Source organism: Tursiops truncatus, chromosome 9, assembly GCF_011762595.2.
Source record: "Tursiops truncatus isolate mTurTru1 chromosome 9, mTurTru1.mat.Y, whole genome shotgun sequence".
Taxonomy (NCBI): Eukaryota; Metazoa; Chordata; class Mammalia; order Artiodactyla; family Delphinidae; genus Tursiops; species Tursiops truncatus.
The window spans coordinates 56553254-56580281 of NC_047042.1; the positions used below are offsets into that span (position 1 = coordinate 56553254).

The window sequence follows — 27028 nt, forward strand, 5'->3', positions numbered from 1 at the left end:
AGGAATGATTCCAAGAAAGTTTCTTTTCAAGAACTGAAACTAATCAGTTTGTTTTCTATATTAAGTAACTGACTCAAAAAGCTGTCATTTTAACACAGGACTATTGAATGCTCTGTAACAGGCTTAAGAGTTGTGATATGGCTATCTATAGCTTCCAAGAACTGAAAGTATCTTTCTAAAAAAAAAATACACTAGCGAGCAGAGGACTGAGAAATAAGGGACAAGTCTTATTTGGGCACCTCAACCAGCAATGATCACAGTTGGCTGTATTTACTTACTATTTTCCTCCAATCTACAAGGGCTTATATCTCTCTCTTTTTTTCTTTTTTTTTTTTTGGATTCCTGGTGCCTAGAATGGGCCCCTGCACATTTTAGGCACTTTACGACAGTTACAAATTAAATACAAGTAAGGAAAGAAGGGGCGGGGGGAAGAAGAGAGGGAAAAAGGAAGGAAGATAGATACAGGCATAAGAAAAAAATAGAGCAGAAAGCTCTGATCTGGGAGTCAAAACACCTTGTTAAGTACTGGCTCTGGCACTTTCTTGACCCAAATTCCCTTATCTGTAAAACCAAGGATAGACAGATGAGCCCTAAGATCTCTCACTCCAATGTTCTATGATTTTCTGTATATGATTTTATGCACCAGTCAACTAGTGTTTAAATTCAATTAAGTGACCTTATTTCCAAAATCTCTTCTGTATCTAATAAGTCATATTATCTTTCTGAATAAGTCATAATCTTTCCAAAATATCTCTCTAATCAACAAAGCACATTAAACTCCTAGACTTATGATTTATGTAACATTTCTTTACTTATATTTAAATAGTCTCCACACATCATTTGTTTCTAATGTGGCCTCATGAAGTAGACTGAGGGAGATATTTTTTAACCCCCATGTTACAGTAGGCAAAGTTAAAATATGAAAGTTAAAGGAGCTCATGCATGTCATTAGAAGTAAAATCAATTAAGAATCTTGACTTTTAGATTTAAGGCCAGAAGCATTTTGAATAATCCAGTATCTTAAGAGGCAGAAACAATGATTTTGTATACCTAAGGATGAGTTCATAGCAATATACTTTGCTATTATGTTTACAAATACAATTATGTTAAACTTAAAAAAAATTACCTAAACCTGTCTGAATAGAAAAGTATTGCTTTTAAATTGCCGGAACACCCGATGTATTTACATAAAGATGAAAAACTTGTTCTATAAACACAGTGTTACCAGTAGTGAATGGCAGACAAAATCAGAATAAGCACACAGAAGAATAAAAAGGAAGAGGAAAGAAAAACATAATAAATAACCTAATACCTTACAATGTTAACTTTCACATAAGTATATTGTTTCTGGAGAAGGCAGTGTGTGGATGTGAGCCAAAGGCTGAAGTGATAGGTAAACACACTGTTAAGTTGAATCCTGTTATCTGATTGTGTTTAAAATTTGATTATATTTCACTTGACAAAATAATTATTGTGAACTCCCAATTGTTAACAAGGACCTAGAAGAATTCCAATTGGCAATTTTTCCCTAGTGTTGTAGATCCAAATGCATAAAAATGCAGCTTCGTATTCATGCTTTACAGCTGTCATTTTGGGGTATCTGCTTACCTTGCTAAGAATGTAAATCACATCACCACGTTTAAATGACAATTCATCAGAAAGAGCTCCTGTGCAGTCCCACAAACCCTGGTAAAAATTAGCATAATCGGTGCTTTTATCTCCTAGGAAGAAGAAAGAGAAAACAAGAGTTAGAGCTTTCATGTAATGGGCCCTCACTTAAAAATGAACAAATAGCAATTAAAGGGCCACTCCAAACCACCAAAGAACAGTCGAAAAAAATTCTGTCCTCATTCAAAGAACACTTGATAACATCCACACAAGAATCCTACTTCTTGCTCTCATCTAATTAAGGACCATTTTCAAAAAGATCTAATTTTGAATGTCTTTTCTTTCCTCTCTCCTTTTCTTGTTTTTACCTAAAACTTGTAATTGCAACATGTTTCTTCAAACCAGCACCTAAGTTACTTCCCACTTATTTTCTATAACAAACCTAAGCCCACTTGCAACATGTTCTGAAGATGAGTCAGCCTCCCTGTATAATGAGCAATATCCATGAGATGTGATAAACACGTTGTGAAATAAGCACCGTACAGAATTTAGGACACATCATAAAAGTAATAATAATAAAGGAGCAAAGGTACAAATATAACCAAACGAGGTAACAAAAAAACTTTTTGAGATTTAAACTTCAAAAAAAAAAAGCATCAATGGCATATATATATATATATATATATATATATAGATATGGACCATTTTTATAGTCTTTATTGAATTTGTTACAATATTGCTTCTGCTTTTTTTATGTTTTGTTTTTCTGGTCACGAGGCATGTGGGATCTTAGCTCCCCGGACCAGGGATCAAACCTGCACCCCCTGCATTGGAAGGCGAAGTCTTAACCCCTGGACTGCCAGGGAAGTCCCTAAATTTAAACTTTTTCAAAGCATAAAGCTGGTTAAAGGAAGAGAATAAAATGAAAGTAATCTAAAGGATAATTCCAGCTCTTATCTTTAGGAACTTTTGTACCCAAAGCCTCTCAAAGTTATTTCTAAAATATTTTAGCAACTTTGAAACTGCCAGTGCTGAAGCTGCATTTTCCAAGATTTCTGTCAGCCCTAGTTCAGGACATTAGGCTCTGAATAAACATGCAACATACACTGCAGTTATCAGCTCATCCTTCTAGCAGCATAAGCACAATGGATGTGATGTGTTCAAACTGCCATACAGACCATTAACTGATTGATTATTTAGCGCTCTCCGCTCTATAATACCACAATAAACCGGGTAATAAATGCTTTGTCACTTATACAATGTGGGTCGCCTGAAACACAGCACAGAGTTAAATACACTGGCTGCTTTTGTTACACTGAGAACTGTTTCCTGTTTTTAATTTCATGATAATTGAGTTTTGATGAGTTAATGCAAAAAGAATGCAAGCAATATCAATAAGATGTCCCTGTATTCACTAACCAGGCAGAACATACACGTGCTGACAACTTCCATCATTGGAATGTCATCTTTAAATTCTGAGGGGATAACTGTGGAGACACATGCTGGATCAGGGTTGTCATCTTAGTTTTGTTATATGGCTCTCAAACAGCAGGCTCCTTGGCAATTCTAACACAACCAGTCACATTAGCGTGTCAGGAGGGCGTTCATCTTATTACACATAGCTTGTGATTTACTCAAAGTGTTAGGTTTATTCAAAATTTAAAAAATTCTCTTTAGTATCTGAAACATTTTTTAAAGCCAAAAAGAAAATCTGAATAATATGGAGTCTGACTATTTAAGAAGTAAGACGTGACTTTTCCATTATACTTTTAAGAAAATAAACAAGGACAATCCTCCTATTAAAGTTTTTCCGCTTGTTTTCTAAGAACTCAAAAAAAGAGGGGGGACGGGGGAAAGGAGGGATAGAAGGAGGGAGGGAGACAGAGAGACAGACACCTTATTGACTTTTCCGCTCTAGCATTTGAACACTCATCACAGAAGCTAGCAGGGATGTACACAAGCCTGGGAATCCAACCAAGAACTAACAATGCTTGTGGCCACCCTTCATTACATTTTCCCCTCAAAGCATATATTATGGAAATTCTATGAATGGACACTAGAGGGCACTCTGGCTGGACAGATTTCTCCAAACATTGTCAAATTTTTCTAAGAAAAAAATTACTTAATAATGAAGTGAATGATTTCCTTTAAAAACCACTTATTTAGACAAATAGGGATTTAGAAGTTGAAACATTCTAGTCAGATTAAATCAGCTGCTAACTGGGTCAAATGTTGTGCCCCATGCAGTCCGTCAGTGTCAGTTTAAAAGTCAAGGAATTAGAGCAAAGAGAGGATGACATCATTTCACACGCAAGGCCCTCCCCCATAGTCACTGGCCAGGAGGTAAAAGGATCTAAATAGCTGGTTTCCCCAGTCGAGGCTCCTGTGTGTTCCCCATGCTGCTCAGCCTTAAGCTTGATCCTAAAAGGCTGAAGAAAGAAAACCTGGGTTAAAAACTAGAGAAGTTTTGGCTTAGCTGAAGCATCCCAGTGGGTTCTGCAGCTGTTCAGCCTCTGCTTGCTCTTTCCTTTTTCAGATTCTCTCACAATAGTATTTCACTCAGTAGATTTTCAAACGCAGGGGAGAGGGAAGAAGGAAGAGGAAAGTGTATGGTGATTTCTAACACATAATCCTTATCACTTTGGGGGTCTCTCCTCCCCTCGATGTGCTTAGTGAAACTCCCATTAACACTAATGGGAGTTACAGGAGCACAGGAGGGGAAGAGAGACCCCAACCGTGTGCGAGATGCATCTCTCCCTAGATGTGCATCATGGGCATTTCATTAAATCTCACTGCTGTAAAAAGTCAACAGAGCTAGTGATCTGGCAGTCCTGGGAACAAGATGCATTTTCTACTGTGCTTTCTGCAATCTTGATGATGATGTTACCCAAAGACCAACCTCATTCCTGTGTCCCATATGTGAGCCCTGTTAAAGAATAGTAAGTTGTTTATGTCACATGGCTACCTACCTGTACACACAAATTGACTATTCTATTTCAGCATGCAATATTAGTTATGATGTAGAACAGCGGTCCCCAACCTTTTTGGCACCAGGGACTGGTTTCATGGAGGACAATTTTTCCACGGACGGGGGGTGGTGGAGCGCGGGGTGGGGGGGGATCGTGGGAATGGTTCAGGCGGTAACGCGAGCGATGGGGAGGGGCACATGAAGCTTCGCTCGCTTGCCCACCGCTCACCTCCTGCTGTGCGGCCCGGTTCCTAACAAGCTGCGGACCCGCGGCCCCGGGGCTTAGAGACCCCTGATGTAGAAGAATCCCAACGGGGGAGAAAACCTGGCAGTCTATGTTCATTAGCCTTAGTCTCCTTCGGAAAGTAATGTCAAAATTCTTAAAATGAATTCCAGACATAAAAATTAAGAATTATCTTGTTCTTCAGAGAGCAGCAAGCTCCTCTGGTTTACTTTTCTAAATTTTAAGTGTGTCTAAACATACACAAAAAAATATGCATCGACATCCTTGGAAGCACTGTGGGTTCACAGAAGTTAACACTGTTCATTTATACACTGAAAAAATAATCCCTGTGAGATGTGTTTTTTAAAAACAACAACAACAAAAAAAATGGGATGGAGCATAATGTCATAAACCACCAATAAGCTTACATTGTGAATACAAATTAAATCGGTTTAGTTGTCTTTATTATATGAATTAATTTTCCCATTCTATCCACACCGTGATCCATGTTTTCAAAATTATCAAAAAAAAATCATCTCATTACGTTTCTTATCCTAAGAAGCATATATGGTTAAAAAAGAAGCTAAAGAAACAAAGAAAATAACATTCTAAATTAGCTGGCTTGTGAAAGATTTAAACAATGTATTTGCTCTTGTAAGTTAAACATGCAAAAACAGATCACTGAGCAAGAAAAACAGAATTGTTATGAAAGTACAAGCTAAACATTGGAGATATTGACTTTTGCAAAAATGAAAAGATTTTTAAAACATGATGACAATGGGTAAAACACAATAATAAGATAATGGAGAATCTCTCCTTGGGTAATGTCATAGGTGTAAAAACTATTTTAGAAAGGTAAGCATATTGTATAATGTTCAAAAAAATCAAATGGAATCTTTATTTTTTATATGCAAGCTACGTAAGCTTAAACATGAAATAACTTGTAAGAAATACATGCTTAATTTTGTTTCTGCTTATATATTTTACATTAGAGTAGTCTGAAAAAAGAATTTTTCCTTTAGTAAAATCAGTCAACGTGAAAAATATAACATTCTTGAGTAAGGTTAGAAGTTCACATCATGTGAAGCTCAGCAAGATAGTAATACCCTTGTCAACTCACTGCCCTGCACAGCAAACAAACTTCTAATGTTACATCTTTGACAGCCTGGGGAGAGCAAAGGTCACTGGTATGCAAAAGCATTAAAACTGTTGCTTGAAAAGAATTTCATGTCACTAAAGATAAGAATTATTGCAGTGCTTTATAGCAATTGCATGAAAAGGTAGATCTCCTTATTGCATTCCTTTGAGGAAAACCTGATTTGTTCTTCCTTCCCTCAAAGGCAAAAATTTGGGAGATAGTTACTTTAAAAGGGTTTTGGAAAAACATAATTGTTTTAAGCCAAAACACTCATATTTGTGGAAAGAAGATTTGTATGTGTCCACCTTCTATACCTGCACAGAAATTAAAAAAAAAAGAAAACGACATGCTTTTGGCAGAAGCTTTATGATAATAACAAAACGTATGTACTTAAAACTGCCAGTGAACATTGTCCTCAAGGCTTTGCTCAGCCTTGGTGTTTATAGCTGCATCTAATGACTTGTTCCTCACTTCCCTTCTGAAAAAAGCAAACCCAAACCTTTTGCAGCAACCTGCTCCTGCTTTCCTGTCCAGGTCCGGAAATCAGGCCTCTGTTTCCTTTCTACATGCCACAGTAGGAAGGACTCGGGAAGCCTACTTCCTGAACACACACTGCTTGACCACCCTGCCCCTGACAGCTTGAAAGAGTGATGTATGGACATATCAGAGAGGGGAGGTGACCCCCAACTATAGCTCTTTGCAGAACATGGGATGATATGGCAGACCTTGCCCCAGCTGACATGTGGCTATGAAGAGGTGTAAAGTCCTGATAAGAAGGCAGTCCTTCTCTTCTTTCTGTGTAAAATAATTGCTGGTTTATCAAAACTAACCTCATGCTTGCACTACAGATAGGGTTTATCTCCTGCTATTTGGAAATAACAAGAAGCAAGAGAAGTTGCCTTTATCATGTGATTCCGTACACAGCACGTGCAATTATTTTTCCAGTCTTAGTCATAATTAGTAGCTGGGGCCACGTGCCAAGTGGAAAGGGATAAGGGGAATATCCTTCCTAGCCTTCCAGGCCACCACTGTCCTTTTCCCATTTTTAAGCTGCTGTCACTGGACTCCGGCATTTCTTACCCAATTCATTTGCTTTCTGTGTTAATCATATGCAATGAAGATATGCATGGCCAACATTTAAACAGGCTGCAGATCAATTAGCGGTCTTAAGTTTATCTGATTTTTATCAAAGAAGACAGAGCTGTGGGTCGATTGTCAGAGCCTGTGTCAAGTTGACCTTTTCAGAGATGTCTACATTGCCAGTCCCCTGGGCAACTTGTTGTCCCCTGTTAGTCTCTGAATGGCAGAAGTCTGTTCTGCTCAAGCACAAAGTATACACAGATGTCTATATTACATTCTTATAGGTTTGACAGCAACTGCATGTTGTATCTATAAACTGTCCTTTAGCAGTGACACTTCCTCAATGATGATAAGCTAATTTATGCAACTAAATCTCCTTTGCCCAGAAATGAAAGCTAATTGAGTCGTTACAAAGTAATTCAGAAAGGAATACCTTGTATAAATTGGCTTACTTTATAAATCCTTCTCAAGTGGTTTTCATGCATCCTAAATGGGTCTAAGAAGCTTATCAGCCATAAGAGGTCCAGACCCAAGGAGACAACCTCAGGGAGCCGAGGACACATCTTTAGAGCAGTAAGAAAGTGACGAAAAGGAAAGTGAACAAAACCAACATAAGCTTTCCCAGAAAGCTGCACAACTCATTACCTGTGGTGTGGTGAACACTGTCCTGACTCATCTTCCTTTGCCCCTCCACTTTCACCGGAGCTCCATTCTCTTCCTCTTCTGTAAATAAACAACATAAATGGGACACTGAAGGCTTTCCTCAGGGAGAAAGACACAGTACTCACTCGATCTTAAGAGCAAAACTAAAAGTGTATAACACATAAATATTCCTTTTCAAAGAATGAAACCACTCAACATTCACATCCCCTTTTCAATAATTGAAAGCTGAACAAAGAAACCTCTAGCTATTTCCAAATAGCAACCTGACCAGTTGGCTTGATAAAATTTAAGGTATGTACTAACGTTTCACGTATTTTGTTTTAAATATTCACAGAAACTCATCTGGAATAATCTTAAATCCAGAAAAGCCCTAAAAATGCAGTAAGATGACACCCGGCATTATACGGATTGACCACATTATACTGTGGCATGAGTACCACAGATAAAATCATGGTCCCTGAAACAACAGCAGAACAAAGAGAAAATGTGTGATATAAAATACAGTTAACCTAGAAGTCATTTACTGAGCATCAGATACTTCATGTTTTCTCAATTGATCATCACAGGAAGATACTAGAAGCATCCTCACCCTTCAAGATAAGACCCCCCAAATTACACTGAGGAACTACTATGTGTCATACACTACAGCAGATGTTAAGACTTCATAGGTAAACCATTTTAAATCCTCATTTTACAGAGAAATAAACTGAGACTCAAAAAGATAAAGAAACTTCCAATGTTTGCTATTCAAACTTAGGTTTATGATGACAAAATCCATGTTCTTTATCCTGCATATGTTCATATATATCTTCATGTTATTTCTACACTCTCCCATCACACTCCTTTCCCAAGTTATAGGAAGAAAAATGATGAGATTAAATAAGAAGGGTTTTTAAACAGAGTCAATAGGCTAGTTAATCCTTTTACATCAAAGAAATACTTACTACATGACCACTTGCCCCACCTAAGGATTAATATACAATTTAGAAATATTTAAGGCAGGACAAACGAACAAAATGGCATGTCAAGGAAAAACTGGGATCAAAAAGAATCATAATTCCAAGAAAATCAAAAACTTTAAAGAAAAATATGCAAAAGAAACAAATACAGTCATTATGACTATTAAATAATTCAACTCATGAATCTTCATTGAGCATTAACTACTCGTAAGAGAGAGAGGTTCTACCAGAAAGGCAAGGGTAGTAGGAAGCTTCTGCCTTCAGGAAGTTACAGCCTAGAGGGGACAGAAGACAGAACCTAAAGGAAAGTGGGATAAGGGGCATAAAACCTGACCTGTGAGGTACAAGGTACTGAAGGAGTGCAGAGGAGAAACCACCCAACTGGGGCAATACCATAAAGGCTCTGAGGGATGGAGAGAATCTGAATAAGGAGAGATGGGAAGGAGGAAATTTCCAGACAAGGGAAGGCATGAACAAAAGAACAAGGCATGAGCATATTCATTTTGGCTAAAGAATGTGGTTCTCTTGGGACTTCCCTGGCGGTCCAGTGGTTAAAACTTCGCCTTCAAATGCAGGGGGTGCTGGTTCAATCCCTGGTCGGAGAGCTAAGATCCCACATGCCTCACAGCCAAAAAACCAAAACATAGAAAAATACCAGAAGCAATATTGTAATGAATTCAATAAAGACTTTAAAAATGGTCCATTTTTATCAAAAAAATAATAATAATAAAGGCAGAGGCTGTTCTTGTAGAATAAGAGCAGGATGGGAGATAATGCTAGTCATTTGGGCAAACTGTTGAAGAGCCGTGAACATCCTGCTGTGGACTTCAGACTTTTACATGTTTGGTGAGGAACAAGAGTCCCCCCAAATTTCTGAGGCGAGAAAGGGCAGGACTGAAACTGCTTGAGGAATGGCTATCACATCCCATTGTCCCAGACAGCCTAGATGAGGGGTGTGGGGAGAGAGACGACTCCTAGTCTAGCTAAAGGGGAAGTCAGTCCTGAACTGAAGGGGCAGAGGAAATGGAATGGAGATGGTTATGAGGGGGAAAGGAACTAGAATAGACAAACTTTGCCTGACTGGATGTGGAGGGCTACGGGAAAAGAATGAGCAACCAAGGATGACTCAGGTTTTGATCTTAGTTAACTGAGAAATGGGAACATCATTACTAAAAAGAGAATAGCCAAGATGAGCTACTCAAGGGGTTGTGTTTCTGATATGGGACATTTAATATACTGGTGGGGCAACCCAGAGGAAATGTCCAGGGGCAACTGCAAAGCTTGGTAGACAGGTCAAGAATGCAGGTGTAAATTTAGAAGTCCCATGCAAATTTTAAAGTGGTGACTAATAAAAACTAGCATTTAAATCAAGCTTGAGAGCTACTGTACTTACAAGATAATTATAACTGTTTCAAATTTTTGTAACTCAATTCAAACAAAAGAATGAAAGCTCCAATATAAGGAACAGCTGGAAATCATTGGCACTTTATACACATTAAGCTAAACATAATATTGGCGATTTAATATAGTTCAGTCAAATAGTAAAGAATACATAGAAGACCTAATAAAAAGTCTAATACTAAATGCTCTCTCTTTTCTCTTCAACAATTATCTCACTTATGTTAAACCTCAAGGACTAGTTATCATAAATGGGTCAATAGGGTGTTTTCATACAGATTTTAAAGGTATTAGGGACATTTACCATCATTTAGTCCAAACTACTCGTTTTACAAATCATTAATTTCTTTTGAGGTGAAGGAGAAAGCTTTCTTTACTTTTCATACTTTCTCTTTCCCCAGCACTCCCTCTCTTCCAATTTGGTCACAAATTCAATAGTAAGAAGTAAATTCAAAAATAGTTAAGGGCACTTGTCCTGAAGTCAAAAGCTTTAACCACATTAATACAGAAAGCACTATTCCTGGCTCTTAAGAAGACACTATGGGATTTACTCTCACCACCCAAAGTCAGTGTCAAGATATCATAAAAACTATTAATAATTACAAGAGGGGCTTCCCTGGTGGCACAGTGGTTGAGAGTCCGCCTGCCAATGCAGGGGACACGGGTTCGTGCCCCGGTCCGGGAAGATCCCACACGCCGCGGAGCGGCTGGGCCCGTGAGCCATGGCTGCTGGGCCTGCGCGTCCAGAGCCTGTGCTCCGCAACGGAAGACGCCACAACAGTGAGAGGCCCAAAAAAAATAATAATAATTACAAGAATTAAGTGGGAAAAACTCCATTCTTGGCAAAGTTGTCAATGAATTTAGAATTTATTACTAAGAATTTATTATTTTATTAAAATTTAAGTACCTATTATATGCACAATGTATTCTTAAACTTTCAGAATGATATTAAAAATATTTACTGTGAAGTATCCAAATTGAAATCCATGTGAGATGCTTAATAAGAAGTATTTTAGAGGATAAGATGCTCATTAAAAACACTTCCTTTCTCCTTTGCAAACCTAGAACTTCTATCTTTAGGTCAAAGCCTTCTGTGTTTCAAATATCAATTTTTCTTAACAGTAAAACAACCCATTTTATCTTGGGCTAACAGTACAAACAGCTTCCATATAAAAGACAACAAAATCAAATCTGGTGTGTGCTTTTTTAATCTTAGGAAGAAAAGAACTCAACCTGAATCTTGAATAGACTCTGGTACAAGGGAGATGTTCAATAAATACTAAGTGAACAAACGGATTCCAAAATCATGAAAATAAATCCTACTACTATATTCATTTACTAACAGAGCAAACCTCTCCACATCATTCAAAAAATATATAAGGACAAGTGACCAAAATTCTAGGCAATAATCACCTTCACAATATATTAGAAACATACAGATGTTGTTTTATTTAGGTTTATTATTAAACATATTTTATTTGGGGGTTGAGGCACGATGTCATTATACGATACTAATTAATATCTCAAATAGTCAATATGTGTGGGTTAATATATTCCATTCAACATTTTAATAACAGTAAACAAAAACAGCTCAGCTATGCAATAAAATCCATCAAACCATACAGATGGTTATAAGGTTTTCATTATGTGGTTTCCATAGCAATCATATTGCAAATCTGGAAGCTTCTTGCAAACAAGCAGCTTGTATTTACATGCCTCTCAGCTGCAGCACAAAACTCTTCAACATGTGAAGTTATTATTCCATTCACACATTGTTAGGAGAATCACCGGGAGATTTTTTTTTTTTGATCATAACAAGATGAAAATAACAATAAAGTGAACTAATTGCAGAAGATAACTCAAGCATAGTTATACATTTACTAAACTAACCAATGAGTATTAAAAATGTTCTTATAGTCATTGGAAGGTTTTTAACATTAAACCCTGTCAAAAATATGAGACCTCCAGGAACAACCAGACCCTAGAGAATCTAAAAGCTTGAATTCTACTTTCACTCTTTTTTTGGATACATATTAAGCCTTTTTGCTGAGTTGAGCAAAGAGAAAAAGAATAGCAGAAAATTGAGTCTTCCCAGATTTTTTTAGAATGACTACCATTTGAGGAAATGCTTCCTGTGGGAAAAGTCAAGACCTTTCTTTTTCGCTGCTAGATTAATCAATTTAATTTACAAATTGATCCAGTTCCATAACAGATGGATTATTACCCTAATAAGGATCAAAGATCTGTCTAGCTATGCAGTTTTTACAAAATGGCTATTTCTGACTTACTAACATTCTTTTTTAAGGATAAATAACCGAAAAAACAAAAGTGATAAGCAACTGACATGTGCAGCTGACATTGCTTGGAAAAGGCTAAAGACAATTTGTTAGCACCAAAACAGGATGTGTGATGTTCACATCATGGCTGAGGACTGATATTATCATGTCTTCCAGGGAGAAGAGGACGACAACACAAGAAAATCCTTGACTCACACGATGATTACCTTTCTCACTAAACATCTTCAGAAAACAGCTCTCCTGAATTACAATGTAATTTTAAAAAGAATAAAACACAGAATCAAGAGTTATGCTCTGAAATAAATCTTGGGTTTAGATCTCTACCTGCCCAGGCTTCATCTGATTATGAGACTATATATTTATCTCAAGAAACGTTAATATGTGTTGCTTCAATGTTCACACTATATGCATTTATATCCATTATGTAACTAAATCCTCATTAACAATTCTATGAGGTAATAATAGGAACTCTTTTTTCCTCTTTATGGATGCAAAAGTGACATTTACAGAGCTTGAATAATTTGTCCAGGTTCACACAGCCAGTTAGAACAAGAGCTGGGATTTAAACTTTCACATCTTTCATTGAAGCCCCAGCTCTAAGCCATGGTGCCATTTCCTTGATTTTCGGTTTATAGATACAGTTTTTGCTAAAATTTCTCGTGAATATTGGCTGTTTGTGGACTTGGAAAACATTTTCACATAAGTGGGTAGGTTCTATCCTACCATAGCACTGTATTTGAGGTACATCTTAGGTTAAGCAATCCTTTCAGCGACGATTTAGAAACAGAATTTCACATCTGGCTGTCCCAAACGTGCATCTTCTCCTTTCTCTTCTCCATCCTCCTTCCCCACCTTTAATGTTCTACACATTCAACTGCCCCTAAAGCCAGCACACAGTATTTGATAGTTTGTAAAGGTCTCTAATGCAACTCATAATTGAAAACGGATTTATTTCTGAGGCCAGTCAGCTTTACCTTCTCACTTTATTTCAATAAGGAAAACACAGCTAAATGGAGATGGTAAAGAGGAGCCTTTCTACACACAAAGATCTGAAAGAGGTTCACCTACATTTCAGAACAACAGGCTCTCCTGCACATTTCATCAAGGGTTCAGGCTCCAGGGAGTTGCAAGCAAGATGCCCCTGAGTAGGAGGAGATGGAACAGATGGGATGGGGAACTGAAGACACCTCCAGCTAGTCCTAGCAGTAAGATGAAAAAGAGGCAGAAACACAGGGAGGATTTATACAAATGGAACCTCACCTCCTCTTCTCTCTCAACACCTGGGGCAAGCTCTGAAGCTGGTGGAAGGGTTAGAGAAGTGGAAGAGTACAGTCGAAGGGATATGGGTGAGGGAATTCAAAATTATGACAATGAAGACAAGTGAGCTCCTTAAGGGCCTATAAATCCTGGACTACTGGGAACTTAAAATACGGCACTTCTAAAGGTTTCTTCTATCTATTTAATAGCCTGACATATAGTTTATAGCAATAAAAGATATATTTTTATAAAGATATAAGCATGTGCCTTTTAGTATTATGCTAACTTCAAAATGAAAAGAAAGATAAAGATGCCTGAAATGGCAGTCATGTTTACTCTCCTGGAAATTAGGCAAACTGAGTCCTACTGTTAAAGGTCTAGTTACTCATGCAACCTCGACACTGTTTCTAATTCTGTGTCTTCTCTGTAAAGCAGAAAGAATAACGTCTATCCCATAGCACTTTGAACAGGATTTGGAGAGGACAATGAGATAATCAGATTTCTCAAGGGGGAAAAAAAAAGCACAATTAGCATGCAGTATCAAGTTCACTACCTGAGGAGCTGGGTGTTTTGCAACAACTTATTAATTAAGCAACCGAGAAGGTTAATGTGATATAAAAGGCAATAAAATAAGCAATAGTTGTACAATCATAGAAGCTAATTTTCAACCTGGACATTCTATTCTTATAGGGTTTAATACGAAAAGGTTATCACTGCTAAAATAAATGCCTTTAGAGCACAGTGAATTTCTGTACTATAATATTAAAATTCATAATTTATACACAAACATGAAAATGCAAAAATAATGATTGTTCACAGACATTAAACTTGTTAACATCATGGTTGGGATGTTGGGAAAAAACTCAAATTCAAGCAAGGATCTCATTTGACAGAATTGGGAGAAATCTTAGAAGGGAAAGACACCTTAGCTATCATCCAGTTCAACTTCCTTCTTTCATTAAAGGGGAACTGAACTGGGGTGTTGGATGACTGGACCAAGGTCATGGCACTTCCACCCTGCTCTTCTCTCCCTGCACTGCCTTCTATGCAACACGCACTGCAGACATTCCTGCCGCTCTAGATGTACTTCTCTATTAAGTAGCAGGAGCAGTCTTACATACACTTGTTCATCTACAGGCAACGATGGCAGGCAAAGAAAGCACATAGGTTAAAAATAAGGTTTTACTAGGCCAGATTCCATCAGTCAGAAGTAACTGTGAGTCTGCAAATGATCCCACTCCTATAGAATACTAGACATGGGGAAATTATGAAATGCGACTCCACCTTGTCCCAGTGTATTCTAGTCGGTGTATGTTATAATATGACATTCTTCTAACTATTTCACAAAGCTCAAATTCTCAGCTTTTTAATTAAAGTGTATAACAAATTCTGTAATATTAAAATTAAATTATTTCCAAATTAAATTATTTCTCAGTTATAGTAACCTCTACCTGGCTCTGGATTTCTGGTACAATTATACTTTGCTACATGTAAGTTCTTTTTTAAATTTAAATTGAACTTTTTTCTTATTATTCTTGTTACAAAAGCAGTATCTGTTCATTGCTAGAAGCCAGAAAATAGAGATAAGCAAAAAAAGAAAAAACATTTTCAGTCACAGAAGACCTATCCATAAACACTATTAACATCTCCTTCTAGACAACCCTTATTCAGTTTCTGGTTTTTCTTTATTCTCATTTTTAATAATAATATCTCAAATGTATATGTATTTCATTATAAACTGTTTTGAATCCATCCCATTTTTAGAAAGTAAAATATTTCATCTTAACTTAGATTTTCGTTTAAGTTTCATTCTGTAAAAAATACTATCTAATATACATAAGTTGGTGATAAGATCATTTAATTGTAACATGGCTGTTTTATAAGGAACTGTCTACCATAGCCTTAGGAAAAAGGCAGATCTATGAATGCAGAGCTCATTTGTTACAGGCTTTGACTCTGTTTCTGATGCCTGCTTATGCAAATACACTCAACCTCTTCATGTGCAGTGCACCTTAACCTTATTTTCAAGAGTCCAAGAAAGAAAAATCACAGGTCCCTCTAAGAGGAACCATCACCCATTTGACTTATTGGTTCTATAATCCCTTATACCAGCAGTGGTTTCCAAGACCCTTTTGGGGCATAGAGGGTCTATGAAGTCAAAACTATTTTCATAATAAAATTAAGATATTTGCCTTTTTCATTGTGTTAACATTTGCACTGATGCTGCAGAGCAATGACGGGTAAACTGCTGACACTTCAACGTAAACTAACACAGTGGCACCAGACTGTCACTGTATTCTTCACTGCCCTGCAGTAGCATTAACAACAAACAAGCCGGTTTTACCTAAGAGTGTCCTCGATGACAAATTATTATTTTCATTTAATCAATCTTGAATACCTGTCTCTTTAATATGCTGTGAGACAAAATCAGAAGGATGTATAAGGCATAGCCGCTGCAGCTCCAGGTGTGTGGGAGATTGAGTGATAAACTGAACTAGCTGCTTTTTTCATGGAACACCATTTTTACTTGAAAGAATGACTGACAGGCTATGGTTACTCAGACTTAAGAATCTGGCAGACATTTTCTCAAAAATGAATTAAGTGAACTTGTTATTTTTAACAAAAACAACTGACATTTATTGCCCATGATAAAATTTGAGCTTTCAAGCAAAAATTAGAATTTTAGAAACTTACATCTTAGGATATAAGCTTGATAACTCTTCAGCATTTAAGGACTTTTCTAATGAGATCAGTGGTGATATTAATGAATGTGATGTTTTAATTGTACCATAACTGTGTCAATATTTAGAAGTTCTGCATAATGTAATGAACCAATATTTTCCAACTGACCAATGCATGATGTTACAAAAGCACGCATGGGTAAAACATCCATTCAAAGTACAAGACGGTCTCCTGAATTTTGCTGTAATACTGTGTGGAAAGTTCACTGATATGGTTTTGGACTCCACATTGCAACTAGCCTTTAACGAACACTTGTCAAGTTTGGGTACAGTATCAAAGAAGAATACCCACCATTACCTGCAAGGCTTATTAAAATACTTCCTTTTCCTATTAGTACATATCTGTATGAGGCTGGATTTTCTTCACATGCTGACTGTACTTAAATTAAACAACATATAACAACAGAGTAAAGGCAGAAGCAGATATGAGAGTCTAAATGTCTCCTATTAAGATACACATTCAAGAGATCTGCCACTCCTCACTCATATTTTGGGAAAATATATCTATTTTTCCAAAAACAATGCTATTTATGTTCACATGTAGTGGGCTTATCATTATGACTTTTAAATTAATTAATATTTTTAATATTTCTCAGTTTTAATTTCTAACACACTGAATATTAAGAGGCATAACCCACATAAACAAAAGAGTCCTCCATAATTGGGAGTCCTCAATAATTCTTAAGACTGAAAAGGGCTCCTGATTGCAGAGGGCCTGGGTTCGATCTCTGGTCAGGGAACTAAGATGCCACAGGCCGTGCGGGAGAGCCAAGAAACAAAAAAAACCACCACCACAACAAACAAACAAAAAACCCAGACAAACAGAAAAGACCTCCTGGGATTAAAAAGTGTGAGAATTGCTGCCCTGCACTTTCTAGGGTAGTTTTTTGTTTTTTTGTGTGTCTGGTACGCGGGCCTCTCACTGCTGTTGCCTCTCCCGTTGCAGAGCACAGGCCCCGCAGCCATGGCTCACGGGCCTAGCCGCTCCGCCGCATGTGGGATCTTCCTGAACTGGGGCACGAACGCGTGTCCCCTGCATCGGCAGGCGGACTCTCAACCACTGCGCCACCAGGGAAGCCCTCTAGGGTAGTTTTAATTAAAAATCTAAATATTGTTGATCCACAACATGAAAAACCTGTTATCTTGCTAACCCAGAGCACTGCTTGCTAATTCTTTTATACTCCCAAAGCACACAATCTGAGGATTGAATCAAATTACTGTTGACTCATATTGAGCTGTTGACCCAAATCCCGTGTTCTTCCCATTTTCTGTGGGGCAAAGTCTTTCCTTTCTCATACTTGGGCAACTAGATTTTTGGGGCAAGTGTGATATTCTATCATACTTCATCCTGTTAGATTTGATCCACGATTTTGGTCTATTGAGAGCATAGCCTGTATATATCTACCCAAGGCATTCATGAACATGGCAGTATGACAATTCTGAGAACTAAGCCCTAAGGTGATCACAAAATCAATTGGTCAACACCCTTTGGGCACTGCTGTAGAGTCAGTTATCTAATGGTCTTTATATCCATAAATATTTCATAAGAATTCTGGCCAAATGCCTCACTGAAGGTATTGTCTTTGTTATATGTCTGTCATTTCCTTGAAGCCATGTTGGGTTTTACTCTAGAATCATTATTTCATCTTCTTTATGGCATAAAAGGCTCTCTTGGACACCTTATTTTAGTAGTTTCTCTGGAGTCCACCTCAGAGTCTTATCTGGGTCAGAAGACAAATTAAATTCTACTCATCCTGAAGACAGGGCTCAAATGTCCCCCAACTTAGGATGCTTTTCCCAAATCCCTCCAGGCAGCTGGCCACTCCCCCCTTTCTGTTCTCACAGCCTTAGTTAGTACAGAGTATTATAAATATTTGTCTACTAGTCTACTTGCCTCCAAGTGTGAACTCCCCAAGGGTATATTTACATTACAGCAGCCTAACATGGGGGGGCTAGAACAGAAAACTGTTTTCCATGAAAATTTGTTGAATAAAAACTAAACAGATTTCGGTTAGCTGGGTATTCTATTAGAATCTCTTTGCCCATGCTGGGCTTCTGTTACCTCTGACCAATCTTAGCAGTTGGAGGATAATTCTTGACAGAAGGGAGCAAATAAAATAAAAACTACATTGTTTTCTTTGAATTACTGCCCCTAATAATTTCAAAAACAAACAAAACCAGAGAGCAATTATATACCTTTTATTGTCTTTAGCATAATTTATACATTTCAGCTATTTTCATATTTTCTTTGGTTATTTGGCCATTTCAATGGCTAATATATGTCTCTTGAAAAGTTACATTCATTGGATAGATTCTAGCACAATGATATATTTTAGTTTCTCTCCCTTTTTCTTCCCATTGACATCCTGTGATATTAAATGGCATTTTAAAACACTTGTCTTTAACACCATACATTGTGCCTATTCTTTCTCTGAGTTTTCTGAAATCTGCCTTCCTAAAGTCTAGGCAAACATCTCTGGCGGAGGCCGGTTTTTTCCTCACTGGCTATGATGGATTCTAAGATGACAACTGCTTTTGTCTAATTTTTTCCACAATTAAATCTGGGTATAGCAGCAGTTTCCCTATTTATTTCCTATGTCCTTCAGTCTCACTCATTTTTTAATATGCTACTTCCACACTTAAACTATATCAAATAGTAGAAAGAAAAAGAGGCAATGGTAATGACTGTTTATTGCTTTTCTGCCCTCTCCACATTCTCAGGGTCAGTTACTCTTAGTTGAATATTCCTTGTTGCTAAATACTAAAAAAACCCCTAACTATCCTGATCCCTGGCTCTGTGTGTCCCAGACATAAGGAGCTGAGAGGGTGGGAAGAGAGTCACTCTCAATCCCCCCGTCCTTTGTCTTCAAATATCACTTGCCTTTTAAACTTCTAAATATAGGCATACTTCCCTAAATAATACTAAATAATAATATAATTAATAAAATCAATCATAATGGAATCAGAAATTAATCCCATATTAATCCCAAAAGATACAATGGAACTACAGAAATGCAAATAAAATTCATATTCCTGAAGTTCACATTATCCTCTTTCACCAGCTGTATAAACTTAGACAAGCTAATTAAACTCTCTGAGCCTCAATTTTCAATCTGGAAAGCAGAAATACAAAATTTACTTTAGATAATTATTGTGAGAATGAAAAAGTTGAATGTCCAGTGCACAGAAGATTTTTAACAACAGTGATTATCATGATAATCTAAGAATGTACTGTGTGCCAAGCACCATGCTAGCCATGACACTATACAGTGAAATCTTACTCAATCCTCAAAACCCTATGAGGAAGGTATTGCTGTTATTCCCATTTTCAGATGCAAAAACACAGGCATAGAAACATTTAAGTAACTTGCTCAGCATAACACAGCTATAAGAAGTAGTGTCAGCATTTGAATCCAGGCAGTCTTCCTCCAGAGCCCAAGTTCAGAAGCACTACACTTTTTTTTTTTTTTTTTTTTTTTGCTGTACGTGGGCCTCTCACTGTTGTGGCCTGTCCCGCTGCGGAGCACAGGCTCCGGACGCGCAGGCTCCGCGGCCATGGCTCACGGGCCCAGCCGCTCCACGGCACGTGGGATCTTCCCGGACCGGGGCACGAACCTGTGTCCCCCGCATTGGCAGGCGGACTCTCAACCACTGCGCCACCAGGGAAGTCCGCACTACACTTTTTCTTCTCATTCTATGTAAGACTTTGCATAGATCACTTATTTGTTAATTAAACAGCACTTTAACATATTACCATAACATTCAACTTATGAGAAAGTTAATATTCACGATGTCATATAGACATATATTCTTACTTTTAACACTCTTCAATGACAAAATAACTTGGCTAACTCTGACAGTCTAAAAAAAAAAAAAAATAGTTCCCTTGAAAAATAGTGTACACTGCTGAAAAAGAGGAGAAGAGTCATGTTTGTAATGGCCACAGAAAGTGAAAAGCTTGGCTTTTGCCCCCTCCATCTTTCTTTCAGTTGGAAGGCAGCTTGCAAATGGAAAAATCATCTCCCATCACCTCCCTCTCAGAGACTGAATATGATGAGAAAACAGAATAAGGCCAAGCCCTGAAGCAAGCAGAGCCGAGAGCAGCTTCTGTCCTAGCCAGGAGCCCAAGAAGATTGATTAATCCTGAATAAAACAGCTATAGCTCCTCACTAGATCTGACTGCGATAAGACATGAAAAATGCAGCAAATTAAAAACACTTTACATAGTATAAAAGAATGGCATTCTCAAAATACAAATGTCCATGTACCTATGAGGGACTATACATAGACTTTCAGAATTATGTTTCTAAAGCATTTTCAATTCTAAGGTGGGAGGTATTTTTTTGACACACAAATTTATGATAAAATATGTTACAGGGCCTAGAAAATGAGAGATCTTCTAAAACTAGAATATTTCTATAGAGAGGAGTTGCCAAAAGAAGCAAGGTAGAACCTGTAGGGGAAAGAAGGGGAGGTTAGGCACACAAAGTTCATCTGATGGAGCTCTCGATGTTCATTCCTGCCAAACACTACTTGATGTTCTTCAAAGTACATAAGAATAAAAATTTGAGCTTAAAAAAACAACACACTTGCTCTGTTTTGGGCCCCTAACAGTATGGATGAACTCTCATTTGCAAAGTGTCTCTTATTGAGATTGCAAACATAAGGCCAACATAAACGAAATGTCTGCTCTTGTGTATAAGAGCCAGGGTATTTTCAATGTACATGGTGGACAAACCAGATCTTACTTTTTTAAGGTCTCACGCAACAGCGTCCCAGGGTAGCAGATGGAATAACCTTATCCATTCTGGAAAGACAAATCCCTGTCACCTTAGGAGCCTAGAGTTCAGGCAGTGTCTGAACTCCAAGACTAATAACCCCTAGCCTATTTTCCAGTGTGACAAAGTATTCTTGTTTTCTCATCCCCAATCCACAACTATTCAGGTATTTCTTTAAAGTTAAATGACACTTTACAAACTTTTCCTGACAATTTTTAGTTAAGACTGATGTTATGCTATAATTGTATATATTAAGAATGCAATCTAGGGTTTATTTCTATCTAATTAAAAAACACAATCAAACATATAAATTTAATGGCATGCCCATCTATAGTACCTAAAGGGGCATTCAATGTCTATTTGTCCTTCCTTAGAGTAAATCACTGATTTAAAGAGAATACATGAAATGACAGGTGAACCTTCCAGAATGGTCTAATGAGGAGAATAATGTTAACTATCTGTAGTTTAACTGAATGACTTATTTATACCTACTCCAACTAAATAAAAGTAATTCTTGACCAGCTATTATAGAATTCAGGTAGTTATAAACAGTTTTATCAGATGATCTGCCCCTAGCTTGGAAAATAATTTCTGAACTTAAAAAACTCAAGAAGAAAAATTATCTCAATACAGTTCACTTCAGTGAAGAAATACAATACACTACTTGGCATGTGTCCACAGGAAAAGTCTGGCTCCCAGATGCTTCTTGCCAGGCCACAGTGGATTCAACAATGTTTAAACAACTGACAATGTGCACTCATAGCACTGATGACACAGTGACCAAAAATTCAGCAAGAGCCTGTCTCATGGGTATATTCATATATTGAAAAGTAATATCAAAACGAAACAAACCGTAGACACACATCACAAACAAGAAAGATTCAACTCAATTCAGTTAGGCTTTTTAAAACTATATGTCACTAAAATTACATAAAAATTTACTAATAAGACTTTTTATGCCACTGCAAGAAACATAAATAAACATACCAATTTTTTTCATTGTATTAGTGTTCTTGAAAATGAGAAATATAAACTCTAATTTGCTTCCTATATCAAAAGTCCGACAACTCTTTCCAGCAATCAGTTAGCTGTTTCCAAAGCTTATTCATTATAATCACACAATTTATATTAATATCCATGATTTCCTAAAGCCATGCCTGTTGATAACAACTGTTTCTATTAGTTTGTACCAAATGAAATTCCCAATAATTTACCACTTCTGATCTCCAAAAACAATAACTTGCTAGGATTCAAGGGTAAAATAAAACTTCAAAATTTTGATACCAAAGTGGTAGCCCAATTTTCTTAGATACATAACATCTATGGTCTTTATAACTGGCCTACAAGTGTATAATTTACTGGAATGAAACACTTTGTAAACAGGAAGGTTCTGAGTAAAATCTACATCCTACTGTAGCACAGTTCAAGCATAAACAAAATTCTGTTAGTATTTAATATGAAATCAGCTGTCACAAATGTAGCCAACTGTGAAAAAGCCATGATACAAACAAAATTACTTTGTGTGATTTTCCCTACTTCCAGATGACAAGTTTCTGTGAGGTGATATCCTCTCTCTCAGTAACAAACAACTTCTGTCACATAATGTTTATGTCATGTAAGTTTTGCAAATCAATAGTGCAAAAACTGCTTTGACTTTCTGGGAGAGAAAATGATTGATCGGCATAGGGAATAAAATACATTATTTAAATTAGAAGGACTTCATTTGGTTGGAATGCCAACTCCATTTTTAAGACATACTCTCATATAACCAAGTTAACCTCATCTGACATGACCTCAAATGCAAATACGTATTATTGTTAGCTTGTAAAACCAAAGTATACATTGGGATCTGGATAGATCTCTACTTTGAGTAATTCTCTACATATACAAATGTCATTTTTTCCCTAAATAGGAATAGGATCATTTACTTCATAAATTCAGCAGCCATTTAAGATCTCTTCTGTCATAAAGTCAACAAAATTTCTTGTCAAGGAGTAATTAATATTGAGTATAAAGCCCATTAGTACTCAGAAGACAGGATATTAGACGCCCAGCATGGAATCTTGCCTATCGTATATACTCAAATTTTTGTTTATTTGACTTGAATTAGTTTATAAATCAAACACTTAAAATTAAGCTAAGTCTCTACTGCAGTGGTTTTGTAGTAACTGATTACTTATAACTAGGAATTCAACCTTTAACAATATGGCCAACCAGGCTGAAAACAGACCTGTCTCTCCCCACTTACTCAAAGGGGAATACCGACCATTTACAGGGTGAGGTTGAGGCTGGAGGATTACCATCTTCACAGATACAGGAGACATGGCCTTGGGCCCATCAGAAGCAAGGAGCTGGAAGCAAGAGCCCCACCAGCCTAGGGAAGCCACAAGGAAGCTTTTTGTCTTCCCAGGGCTCTGGATGGTGGTGGTCAGAGGGGGAAGGGGAAGGGTTTCCTGTGAGAAATCAAAACCCCATGCCTGTACAATGTGAGATCCAAATATATACTATCCTCAAGTGGTATTTTCAAGCCAAGAAATTTAACATAAAAATTGTAAAACTCCTGGGGCTCTGGCAGAAGCAAATGCAAAACCATTGTGCAGGAGCATTTCCAGAACCCAGGGCACACAGCACTCCTGCAGGGGCAGGAAGAAAACCTGATAAACTCGCAATACTTGGAGCTAGCAGAAGAGACGCCCAAGTAAACAGGCAATCCCGGTGTTGCCAGCTCTAATACAAGTCAACACAGAGTGCTGTGAGAGCACAGAGGAGAGCTAAGAAATTAAGGAAAAGTTCAAGGAAAAGTAAATCTTTATTTTCCTAGCACTGCTAAGCTAGAGGTTCAAAACACAAATTGCACTGGTCTGGTTCCTTTGCTTTCACCCAGTGAAGGATTGATCCCACGTGAATATTTTCTGGGGCTTTGGACCATCTGGTTTTTAATGTCTCAAGCAATGGGGTTTCTTCCACCATTTCCTTTAGAAAGTCTTTTTTTGTTGTTGTTGGGGGGGAAAAAAAAAGAAGAAATAGGTTTAAATGCTGAGGGGACTTGGCAGTTGTTGTTAAAAGTCTTTCTTGTTAACTCTTTCTTAAATCCTTTCATGAATATAAATTCCCCTCTTTCCCCATGACATGAATATGTTATAATCTGGCCTCTTCCAAATATACCAAGTTACCTCATCTAAACATTTTTTAAGGGTCTTCGTTCAAGGTCTCCCTGACCTTAATCATTTTACTTTCATCTTCAGAATGCTCTTTAGGTGGTGTTCAGAACCACATTTTGCTCATTGAGTATGGGTAGCACTGAATGAAGGGGTCTTTTCAGATATCTCATCTACTGGCATAGACTTGGCTTTGATCTTTGTTTCTCATCAGTCTCTTTTTAGTCTCCAATTACTTTTCAAAACTATTCCTTATTGAGTATTTGTTATATTTTATACTTCTATTTAACAAACTCTGAGTTATATTGGTCAACCCTGCATTCCCCAGTGCCTAGCACAGTGCCTGACATATAATAGCCGCCTAATAAATATCTGTCTCATGAATAATTAATACTAACTGTTGCATGAATAATGAATTACTTACATAAAAGTTGGGGTTTTTTCTTTTTTCTCATTTCATGTTGCATTTGCTTCACCCTTTTCAGTTCATTTATTAAACATTTAAATGACTGCTTCAGAATACCTTCAAATTAATGCTGGGCTCTCAGGAAATATTAAATAAACAACTAGGCTCAAAATGCACATATTTTAAAGTGCCTACACATGTGTATCTACATGTTTGGGGGTTACTGTCTCTTACAGTTATGTCTTAAGCAATATAGGGAGAGATTATATTTTATTATGAGTATAGCTGACCTTCACCTTGACCCACTTAATCAAGCTAGGTTTCCAGGAAGAACTGAGATGTAAGGTAATTTGTGAAAGAAAACATAAGCTGCCCAGGGAGGTGAAATGAGGTTATCTGGTGTATGACAGAGCGTAATAGGCAATGTGAAATCGGGAGCAGGACATGTAAACAGTGGGCTGAGCAAAGGAGCTCGCTTAATTGAAGGAAAGGGTGTGGAGTGGAGAAGGAAACAAAGGGATAATGTAAGTCACAGCTGGGACTGGGAGTGAGCGGGCTGAATCTTGACCACAGCCTTCCTCTGTCCTAGACCCTGCAGTGACTCCTCCAATGCTCACTGAATCCAAGGAGTGGCTTGAAAGAGCATTTTTAAACACTTTCCCCAAGCATCTATGTAATCATTAATTCTTAACCTTTGTTTCACCGTCCTTTAAGCTGCTTGTGCAACTTTCCAGATCTGAGTTAAACATGAAGCTCATCATTTTCTTACCCGTTACTTTAAGTCCTCTGGTTTTTGTCCTTGCAGATGTCAGCTTTTAAAAAATCATAGTTATGATACTGTGCTCTTTCGACCTACTTTACCTGTGGTCTTTAATGAATGAGTGGAAGCAAAGGAGAATGTCATTTCCTGGGAAATGTCTTGCTTAAGATGACTAACCTACTATAGGGAATTGGTAACTCAGGTTGGTCCTGTTGTTCAGAGCAGATGATCCGTCTTTAATGGCACAGAAGACTGATGATATTAGAGCTTTTCATCACTCAATGTATTACATTTCACAAGTTTATTTACTTGAGATTATGCTCACTGGAAAAGTAATGTTAGATTTTAATGAGGTTTTGGAAGATCAGTCATACTTCAATATACCACTGATAGTATCCTGTTTAGTACAATCATTCTTTTAGGATTCTGTAGTAATTGGTATTATTAGGAAAAGAATCATCATAGAGAAAGGATTTCTCTGCCTTTAACTAACAGGCCCCTCTAACTAAAGATTACATTATTCAGGTATTATTTATTGACTTCGTATGAGGAAGGCACTTGTCTAAGTATTCTGGGAGTGCCAAGAAACACGAGGTTTGATCCCTGCCCTTGAGGAGCTTGTAAATATAATGAAGATAAGTTATAAAGATCCATCCGTTGGCTTGTTTGCTGAATAACTAATCCCATGAAAAGTAAAATATGAATATAAGATTTACAGAACAGTAGATAACAACATAAAAAATGTCGCCAAGCTGTGTGTCATTAATTTTCAAATATATGGTGCTACAGAAGTTCAGAGAAGCAGAGGTCACTTCAGGCTGAGATGGGCAGAAGAGGCTTTCTGGGGAGATGGGATCTGATGTGGGCCTGGAAAGTGGGAAGGAACTGGTTAGGAACTGAACTGAGAGTACTCCATAGAGATGGAGTATATGAACAAAAATGTGAGGCTGGAAAAGTAGTGGGGAGAATGAAGAGTAAAAGTCAGTTTGTTGAAATTGGAGAGTTGGTGCAGTGTAATAGGGACTGAACTAGAATGTTTCAGTCAGCATGTAGAAGACCTTTGATGCCAAAGTATGGTGTTTGGTCTTTATCCTATAGGCAGTAGAGAGCTATTCAACTTCTGAATTCTGTTTTTCTTGAAAATATGTTCCCCGTTAAATGAAAAAGTATTAATCAGCTATACAGGAGGTTTTGAATTCTTTTATATATATATATATATTGTCTCAACATCAGATGAGATATTCCTGATAAAAGTGATAATACTCAGAATGGTAGAGGACATGTTAATACTACGCTGCGTTTAGTAATATACCATTCTATACCTATAAAAACACTGTACTGTGCCCAATAGATACACATAACCTTCAAGGGTATTTTAATTGTTTATAATGGAAAAACCGTAAATGATTCACCTAAACAGGTTTAGAGAAAACACTATTTAAACCAATACAATACAATGGTGTAAGGAATATACAGAATCAACAAAGGTATTTTCATTGTTCCTGATGGGTGACTATAAAGGTTCTACATAAGTGTGGATAGGGAAAATATGGACAAGGTATACAGTAATACTACTGGACTTTGGGATTGGTAC

General features: G+C 37.3%; 2 protein-coding genes across 2 annotated transcripts in view; one reads left to right on the plus strand and one right to left on the minus strand.

Annotated features, from left to right (window-relative positions):
• LOC109548554 (uncharacterized) overlaps positions 1-8432 on the plus strand; it is a 267207-nt gene extending 258775 nt beyond the window's left edge. Inside the window, exon 23 of the mRNA XM_073809761.1 lies at positions 8015-8432. The gene's annotated coding sequence lies outside the window, so the exon portion shown is untranslated. The remainder of the gene's footprint in view (positions 1-8014) is intronic.
• The window catches only part of SKAP2 (src kinase associated phosphoprotein 2), a 156064-nt gene that overhangs the window by 14834 nt on the left and 114202 nt on the right, over positions 1-27028 (minus strand). The window contains exons 10-11 of the mRNA XM_019926478.2: positions 7663-7740; positions 1609-1721 (exon numbers count right to left, since the gene is read on the minus strand). Coding sequence (XP_019782037.1) covers positions 1609-1721; positions 7663-7740 — 191 coding nt within the window. The remainder of the gene's footprint in view (positions 1-1608; positions 1722-7662; positions 7741-27028) is intronic.